At 42.6% G+C, this 10,128-nt stretch overlaps 1 protein-coding gene across 1 annotated transcript; it reads right to left on the bottom strand.

Moving 5' to 3' along the window:
• Positions 1-1,552: 1,552 nt before the first annotated feature.
• On the bottom strand, positions 1,553-2,314 carry efcab10 (EF-hand calcium binding domain 10; the record flags this gene model as incomplete). Its single annotated transcript, XM_080841814.1, has 3 exons — positions 1,553-1,647; positions 1,732-1,896; positions 2,212-2,314. 3 exons carry the CDS (start codon positions 2,312-2,314, stop codon positions 1,553-1,555), a joined length of 363 nt encoding a protein of 120 aa, XP_080697940.1.
• Between the last annotated feature and the right edge of the window lie 7,814 nt (positions 2,315-10,128).

The following is a 10,128-nucleotide window of genomic DNA, read 5'->3' as shown; positions in this document are numbered from 1 at the left end:
GTGTGTGGTGGCTCTTGATGCACTGACTCTAACCTCAGTCCGCTCCTTGTGAAGCTCTCCCAAATTCTTAAAAAGGCTTTGCTTGACAATCCTCTCAAGGCTGCGGTCATCCTATTTGTTTGGGCACCGTTTCCTATCACACTTTTCCCTCCCAGTCAACTTTTCATGAATAACTTTTGATACAGCACTCTGCGAAGAGCCAGCCCTTTCAGCAATGACTTTCTGTGGCTTCCCTCCTCATGGAGGGCGTCATTGAGTGTCTTCTGGACAACTGTCAAGACAGCAGTCTTCCCCATGATTGTGGTTGTGTGTACTGAACCAAACTGAGACATTGAAGGCTCAGAAAACCTTTGTAGGTATTTTGAGTGAATTAGCTGATTAGAGCTCTTCTTCTTTTAAATTCTTTATTCTAATATTTTGAGGTATTGGATTTTTGATTTCCATGAGCTGTAAGCAGTTATCATCAAGATTAAAATATAAAAGGCTTGAAATATGCCGCTTTATGTAAAAATGATTCTAGAGTATATTAAGGTGTCACTTTTTAAATTAAATAACGGGAAAAACATTACTTTTCCACGATGTTCAAATTTGTTAAGATGCACCTGTACATTACAGCTGTCTCTTTGCTGCTTGATGACCCAACACACACTTTTAGTGTTACGCTGACATTTTTTATTATTGTTATCCTCTTCAGGAGTGATTTTGGAACAATTTAGCAACTTCTTTACTTAATCTTAGAGGCCTTTTGTGCCTGCGCTTTGTGCAGCTCATATTAAATCAAATAAAATCAAATAACTTGAAATTAAATCTCTTGGTCTAGAATAAGCATACACAAAATGGTTAAACACACACAAAAAATATTGCAACATATTTCACATGGCACCAAAGATATTAACATGATATTCATTCATATGTGATGCTCCTTTAGTGATAAAATAAAATACCAAATTCAATGTGTCATCCCCAATAATATGGTAGTGTAGGATAGGCTTCCACAGAATGCAGGTGCCCAGGCACATGTGAGAAGATGGCCCACTTAGCCCCCTTTCATCATGTCATTGTGTGCAATGTAGCAGTGGGAAATTACTGAAGAACTTTAAAAAGTGGTGTTCTTCCTATTGCCCTTCACACATAACACAGCCTAAGATGTCAACTTAGAGTCATATCAAGCTCTTGAAATAATGTACATTTTCACAAATTGGTGTAATATACTTTGTAATTTGTTGTCATTTCTTGTTAAACAAAGTTGTAGTATACATACAAAAAAAATCCATTTGAGCAACAAGTCTGTGAAATACAGCTGGATAGAACACCTTCACAGATTGGCCTCAGCAGATTGCTCTTTAACGAATGTGGCTGAGCTTTCAGATAATCCCATTTTCCTGAAGAAAAAAAATCAATAGAAAGGAGCAAGTTAATCTGAACAAAAGCATAATACTAATATATAGGCCTAAACCATGGACGTCACTGTAATTAATTCCATCAGAAATGTTAAATTATTTATTATTAATAAAAGAATATCTAAGGATACAATTTAACTTTGAGAATAAACTTACGCTTCCTTTTTAAATGTCTCTTTGGTGATTTGATCTTTCACAAAGCCATCCGGACAATCATTGATATTCTTTATCCCTAGAGTGGTGAGAGCTTCATGGAAAGCAGATATAATTAACTCTTGCAAGTATAAGTAATGTAGTGGCAGCCTATAGGATTTGTATTTAAGAGGCTCACCTTCTTTGAACTGAGAATAAGTGATGAGACCTTGATTAATAGGATCCAAGATTCCAAAAATGGCTTCCAAGTTGGCATCAGAAAATAGGCAGGGGCTATCCACCGCGGACCCTTTAGATAATTTTAGCTGTTCCAACTGTTCAATCAAGAATTCCCGTGGTCTTTCTGCGGAAAAAGAAACCAACATAGCCTAATCTATCTATAAATCCAGGAATCTCTGTGTGTCTGTCTAGGGCGCATCTCCCTGACGGTAGTTCCGTTAGTTATGAGATTTTGCATGTAGCTTACGCATGTCATGAATAATAAAGTTATACTGTCTTATACAACAACCCACTCAGTCATCCCTTAGAGACTGTCAACCTTCACTGTTGCCGTGTTGTCATCATCTATCATCCATCATCATCTAAGTTAACGATTCTTCATTCTGCCAGAATTAACTTTACATTGGCTTACATTTTCGATTTCGAAAGCAGTGCTCACCTGGCCTGTGAAAGAATACCATGCTTGTTAAATTATCCATAAGCTCGAGTATTTTGTGTATTTTAAGATATTCTGTTGCCTCTTCTTCTTTTGGGGAAGTCATGTTTTAACACGTAGCCTACTTCTACCAAAGGTTTTAGAATACTAACCTTTCTGCTTCTACCTCCCTCTCAAGACCTAACCTTCTCTACTTTGTTTTGGTCGCGTTGCTATGATACCAAAATTGAGACGGCAGAGACGTGAGACCAGAGAGCCGCAAACCTACGACCACTTCCGTGGATGCAGTTCCTTTTAAACACTAGACGTAACGCAAAGCGTTACAAAATATGACCGCCGAACTGTTCAGTATAGGTTTTGGCACAGAATAAGTCATGGTTGTCAGTGTGTTTTTATGTGTTTTGTGTGTGTAAATTGGTTTGTGTTTCATTTTTATGTATAAAGGAATTATTTGTGACAGATTTTGATGATTGTAACCCTTCCGAATAACGAGAAAATCTTATATAACTTTTAGTCGCCCATGGCTGAAGAGTAACCTGACCACATTTCAAGGCATTACCATTAAATTTGTCGGAGGAGTTCGATCAGATGCAAGGTTTGCAAACGCCGTCAAAACGCATCTTCCACTCAAAATGGCCGACTTCCTGTGGACCTGCCACCATGGCGTCAAGAGACTTTTTAGTGCGTCCAAGCATGATGAAGACGTGTACCGAATTCCGTCAAGCTACGCCAAAATAACCCAATGCACAGGTTTTTTTTGCAATGTTCTAGGGGGCGCTACAGAGCCATTTTGCTCCATCCATGGACAAAAACTCTACCGAAGATGGACGGTTACGTCCCTGGCAAATTTGGTAATTTTTTGAGCACTTTGACATATAAGCGATCGAGTTATAAGACACTTTGTGTTTTGTGGCAAGCACTAACAAGTTGGCAAAGTTTGAGGGTCTGCCACGGCCACACCTTCCGACTAATGAGAAAATCCAATATAACTTTTAGTCGCCCATGGCTGAAGAGTAACCTGACCACATTTCAAGGCATTACCATTAAAGCTGTCGGAGGAGTTTGATCAGATGCGAGGTGTGCAAATGCCATCAAAACGCATCTTCCACTCAAAGTGGCCAACTTCCTGTGGACCTGCAACCATGGCGTCGAGATACTTTTTGGTGCGTCCAAGCATGATGAAGACATGTACCGAATTCCGTCAAGCTACGCCAAAATAACCCCAATGCACAGGGTTTTTTGCAATGTTCTAGGGGGCGCTACAGAGCCATTTTGCTCCATCCATGGACAAAATCTCTACCGAAGATGGGTGGTTAAGGCTTGATGTCCCTGGCAAATTTGGTAATTTTTCGAGCACTTTGACATATATTCGATTAAAACACCTCATTTTTTCTTTTTAATTTTTAACTAGGTGGCGCTATACATGTAATGACTGGTTATGGTATGGGTTGACATGGCCCCTTGACACAAACATACAAGAACAATTTGGCCCTGCAAGGCCCTACGGTTCTCGGGATATTCGAGGAAAACTGTGTCGCGCCACCTACAGGCCAGTTGGTGTATAATCATATAAATCAATTTATTGCATGCCCCCACGTGAACGGAATTCCACGAAACTTAACGTGTAGTCAGAAGGTGTCATAATGATCCCACACCTCCGATTTCGTGCAGTTCTGACCTTGTCAACTTACAATTAAAATGTTTTACAAGACAACATTTTGTGGTGTGTTTGCTGTCGCGCGGCGGTCATAATAAAAATAAAAATAACCAGAAAAAACTCTGACTAAACCTATATGACCGCCGCAGCGCTGTCGCACGGCGGTCATAAATAGCCAGCTGACAAACATTTAGCCTAAACAACTATGTTTATATCGCATTTACAGGAGGTCTTTTTAGTGCACACACTGAACAGACAGCTAGAAGAATGTGAGGAGCAATTTTCCGGGGACGGCCCATTGTTCCGAAAGCCCACTATCCCGAAATCTCAATATTCCGAAAAATAGTCCCCCTGGCATAATTTAGAAATATTTTAAGTGGCACAAAACACGGACAGCATTTAATTTGCGCAGCGAAACGGAGACGCTCACCGGGCTATCACGCATATCACTTTTCTATGAAATATTTGTTAATTTAGCCAACTCTGGTTTTGAATATAGGGTATAGGCGGTGGGCCAGAAATCCTATCTTGCAGGTTCGTCGGAGTGATCAGGTGGCAACTTGTTTTTTGCTGATATCAGTACATAATAGTACATAAATCAATATTCTAGGTGTTGCCGTCGTCGAAAGTTGCACATTGATTTAAAAAACAAGGTTGAAATAGCGACATTTGTTAATGTGGGAATTTGACTAAAATTGGCCAGTTCAACCAGAAATGTGCACCAACTCCTTTTGGAGTGCTTCACAAAAGTGAAACTTCACAGGTAACTGTGTATTATGCCTACCAACATTTCTCTGTGTGTGAAATGGCAGTTAGGCATAGCGCCACCATGTGGTAGGTGAATGAACTGCTTGAAATCACTGCAGCTACTGTGTATTTCATATATGAAAAAAATATGAAGTTAATGTGTATATTTTATTAAACATACTTTGTGAAATGTTTGTTGATGTCTTTGCAAAATGACAAAATGGCATGGCAACAAAAGTACCACAGGTTAACAGTGAATTTGAACTCAACATACATTGCTTGACATCACTGATAATTAGCAGATTATGGCTTGTCATAACTATGAGCACATTACCACGTCAGCTATTGCATTTTGTCTTTACGTGACCCTTTGACACAAGAATGATAGACAAGGTGGAATATCCAGTAATTGCCAACTATGGGTCAAAGGTCAATTTTGGTATCAATAGGCCTACATACTGTCAATTTTATCAATATGTCATCATTATTATCCTGTGAAAGTCAGCCTCATGAAGCTCACTGTGTTTGGGGGCAGTGGGCTGGGGCTGAGGGCAGTGCTGGGGGTTAGGGTTAGTGCTGGGCAGTGCTGGGCAGTGCTGGGAGCACTGTGTGTGTCTGTGGGACCCTCAGAGAGCTTTAATAGCAGGCAGGCTTTTTTGGGCCTAAAGGAGGACAAGTGTGAGCCATTGGGGCTTGCTGTGACTTCAAACAGTACACTGGGCAGTGCTGGGAGCACTGTGTGTGTCTGTGGGACCCTCAGAGAGCTTTAATAGCAGGCAGGCTTTTTTGGGCCTAAAGGAGGACAAGTGTGAGCCATTGGGGCTTGCTGTGACTTCAAACAGTACACTGGGCAGTGCTGGGAGCTCTCTGTGTGTCTGGCTGACCTTTGGGGACCTTTAATAGACAGCAGGGTTATTAGGCCTGTCTGGGGAGGTGTTTTGGATGGTTTACCACCAAACAAAGATGCCCTTCAACTGCACACTGCACGAGCATCTTACCAGGCAGCCATACATAGGCGCTGTCTCAAGGCATGGATACAGGCACCCAGTCCAGTAGGCCATGGGTGGCAAATGGAAGGAGAGAGCATCTCATTCCAGTGGACATCAGGTCCTGTGGCTCCTCTGAGTGTGCTGCAGAGTGTCTCTTGCAAGTGTAAGAAGGGGAAGTGCAGTTCACGTACTTGTTCATGTCTTTCTGGTGAACTACCTTGCACTGACCTTTGTCGCTGTGTTGACTGTCAAAACAATGATGCAGAAGAAGATGATGCTGTGAGCAGTGGTGAAGATGACAGCGAAGATGATTTGTAGATGCGTGTAAATATGAAAGTCAGCCTCTTTATCGAATTTACTATTGACTGAGACTACCCACACAATAACTACTGTGTATGCCTTTTTTTGATTGTTCTCCGGTTATGGGTTTTACATACTGTACATGAGTGTTTTGCTTAGTTGTGACTGTTTCTGTATTGATGTCTCAATGTCAAATGAGAGATTATTTGCCCTGATCAAGAGACAAGTTAAGATGGGAACATGTGTGTTCCAATTGAATAAAATTAATAAAACTTTAATTTTCTTTAATCTTTCTTTAATTTTTTAATTAATCTTCCATTCTTCAATCCTTGAGTCTAGATTGTAATGTATATGTATGCTGTTCTACAATATAACAATCAACTGTCATGTTTGGAGAAAAACATGGCTTGAAGTAAAGAAACGGTCCAAAACCAGCATTTGAAGTCAGTTTGAACTAGCCCCCTGCACACCCCCCCCCCCCCCCCCACACACACACACACACACACACACACATACACACAGTTTTCAGTTTCATGGAAAATGTTGTTACAGAGCTATCTGTAAAATGTTATCACTGAACAGGAAAGAAAACTTTAAAACTCTGTTTCTAACCATAAATAAGCAAAAATGAATATAGCGCCCCTTGTGGTGGTCAAACGTGCAGGCTGACGCCGTGGCAACAGCCAGATTTGGATTCAGCACCCCCAAATTGATCAAGAAAACATGTTTTTAAGTTGCCACCAAACGGTCACAACGAAACTCACTTTCCAGATGAGCTATGATTTCTGGCCCGCTGCCTAGTAGGCCTACCGTTTGTGCGAAGGAAATCACCGGCAGATTGTCGCAGGATATTTCAAGCACTGATAAAGCATGCATGCGTTGGCTATCATAAAAGTATTTTTATCATCGCGATGCAAATGCCATGTGTGTATAATAATAATCTGAATTAAAGTTCATGCTTGTGAAATAAATGCATTTATGTTTATGAGTGTTCAATTCATTGGGATGTGCATGTGGGCCTTAGTGGTTCACGTTGCTGTGCTCACAATTTCAGAACAGCGGGCTGTCGGAATAATGGGCTTTCGGAACATTGTCATTGAACCCAATTTCCTGAATTTGACAAAAGTTGTAACGGATTAATTAGCTGATTCTGCCATTAACTCTGCCTCTGCCTTAATGGTAGGCTACATTTTGATTCCAAAAAGACCTGGTATGACTTAAAAAGTGCACAAGTGAAAGGATGACAAATTCTAATATATGCATTCAGCATCAATATGAGTGGTTTTCGAGGTCACTCAAAAGAGCTTTAAAGAAGTTGTCTGAGGCTGCTGAAAAAGCTAGCCAGTGACTGTGGCTGAGTTGCTCACATACTACCCGGGGTAGTGAATTAACCTGTATTAACACTAAGGTACTGTATGTGAAATCTTGTTGAGGTGTATCTTGAGGTGTATCTGTGGTAGTCTCTGGCAGTGGCATGTGTCCTAACTCCTAACCCCACAAGTGGGTGGGTCTGGGACGCCAGACACTACTGTTGAGCCTTCTGGAGGTGTCGTGGGCCTAATTCAACGAAACACTGATGGAGGAAGGTGTCTGCTTGAAACCCCCAGTAAAATGCTCACAAGAGCAACTTATTTCAACTTTTTCTTTTGTTGCATCTAGGGATGCAACGGTACAGTGTGGCCACGGTTCGGTTTGTATCACGGTTTTTGGGCCACGGTTACGGTTCGGTTTCGATATATCAATATTATCCTGCCGCTAACACGCATTAGGTTATATTTGTCTTTTCTATTTCAAGTCAACAAGGTGCTTCTACTCACACTTGCAGAGACAATGCAAGATGCAATTAAATGTAAAAAAGGGCACATATTAAGTAAAATCACAAAATGTATTTTAAACAAGGAACACTATTCTGGCCTTCTGTCAAAAACAGGCAATAATAAATATAGTAAAGTGCAGTATACTGTAAAGTAATGTGAAATGTAAACATTGACATTATTCAATAAACTCAAACAACAAACATTGTCATTCACACACTTAAACCCTAGAAAATACTTAACTGTTATAAATACACCCTTAAAGAACAACAGAACAAACCTTCTCTCTCCTAGTCACTTCGTACAGTTCTGGAATTATTTTGCTGCTGAAATGCGTGCGGGAGGGGATATTAAAACGAGGATCAATGTCAATGGTCTTTAACATGTGACGGAATCCCGTGCCTAAAACTACTGAATAGGGCTGCATGTCTTTCCCTATGAAGACGTCCATTGAGTTGGTTATTGCCTTGTGTTTTTCGGAATTATAAGCATATTGTTGCTGAAATGCTGCAGCAATGGATGGTTGTGTTTTCGGCGACAAACCGTGCTGCTCCACTTAGAGTTACAGCCGGGTGATGACGGGGCAAGTGGCTCAACATGTTGGATGTACCTGTGGAGTAGGCGATCGTAGGAAGCAATGCTTGCACACCGTGCTTTGCTTGCTGACGATCTTTTTCCCTTTGTCATCATACTCCACACTGAACCCAAAATGTTCCCATACAGCTGATTTGTAAGATGACGGTGCCTCTTCAAATTTTCTTTTCTCCGTTTCTTGTTTACTCCCCATGATCGTGCAGCAACAGGGAAAGTTTTGTTCCTCCTCAAATGGATCTCCAGCGTCTGCATTCAGAGCGCTGATTGGCTCTTGGGAAAGTCAGTACAATTCTGATTGGTTGTTGCATGGTTGTGGAGCGCAGAACTCATCCCCTGGGTCCCAAGCAGTCATGCTATCGCCCAATACATGCGTGCATTCATTATAGCCACATATTAAATTAAAAGTTTAATGTCACCCATACCGTAATATCGCGGTTCACCTGGGTCAACCGAACCGAACAGGGCGAACCGAACGGTTCGCTAAAATACCGAAAACCGTTGCATCCCTAGTTGCATCCTACTACTCAGGTTCTATGGATGAGCCATCATGTATGTTGGGACATTCAGGAAGTGGCAAAAAAAAGCTCTGCAGGCCTGTGCTATGAATGCACAGACTGGAGTGTACTGCAAGACACAAAGGGAATAGGGGAGTCACGGAAGTGGACAGGAGGGTTGAATGCTACACTGGCTACATGACATTCTGCAGGGACATGATTGTACCAGATAGGACTGTGCGCTGTTTTTCAAACAATAAACCCTGGATCACCTGTGACATCAAGAGGCTCCTGAATCAGAAAAAGACAGCATACAGAGAGGGTGACAGGGAGAGGCGCAGGCTCGTACAACGAGAGCTGAGAAGGAGCCTGAAGCAGGCCAAGAAGGAATTTAAAAAGAACGTGGAAAAGAAGCTGCAGCACAATAACACCAGAGAGGTGTGGAGGTAAATGAAGACCATCAAGACCCCTGATGTGGCCAAGGCCAATGAGTTCAACCACTTCTACAACAGGTTTGACTCAGCGGTCTCATCATCATCAGCCCTCCCGTTCCCCCTCTCAACCTATCCTCCAGCAGCAGCCTGGCCCCCTTCACCGCCTCGTCCTCACTGCTACAGCCATAACATCACGGTTGAGCCCCCTCCCCCACCAAGCCTCCCCCTGTGCCTCATAGCTGACGAGGTAAAGGTGGAGCTGAAAAAAACTGAACACAGGAAAGGTGGACTGCAAAGTGTGCCCGAGGCTGCTGAAGGTCTGTGCTGACCAACTGGCCAAGCCCCTTCAAGAGCTCTTCAACCTGAGTCTACAGTCAGGCAGGGTCCCAGTTCTGTGGAAAACATCATGTCTCGTGCCGGTACTCAAGACTAGGCACCCGGCTGTCCTCAACGACTACAGACCGGTGGCCCTCAAATCACACGTCATCAAGACACTGGAGCGGCTGGTTCTACGCCGCCTGAGACCTCTGACTGAACATGCAATCAACCCCCTGCAGTTCGGGTACCAGGAGAGTGAAGGGGTGGATAACGCTGTCCTCTACCTGCTCCACGGGGCCTACTCCTACCTGGACGAGCCGGGAAGTCAAGTGAGGATTTTGTTCTTTGACTTTTCGAGCACCTTCAACACCATCCAGCCTCTCTTACTTAGAGAGAAGCTCGAAAGGATGAGGGTGGATTCCTTTTGTACATCCTGGATTATTGACTACCTGACAGGTCGGCCGCAGTTTGTCAGACTGGGAAGCTGTGTCTCTGACAAAGTTGTGAGCAGCACTGGGGACTGTGCTGGCTCCGTTCCTGTTCACCCTCTACACGTCAGACTTTATCTACAAC

Source organism: Sprattus sprattus (assembly GCF_963457725.1).
Source record: "Sprattus sprattus genome assembly, chromosome: 7".
NCBI classification, from domain to species: domain Eukaryota; kingdom Metazoa; phylum Chordata; class Actinopteri; order Clupeiformes; family Clupeidae; genus Sprattus; species Sprattus sprattus.
The sequence above is the reverse complement of the archived record's forward strand: the minus strand, read 5'-3'. Positions and strand labels throughout refer to the sequence as shown.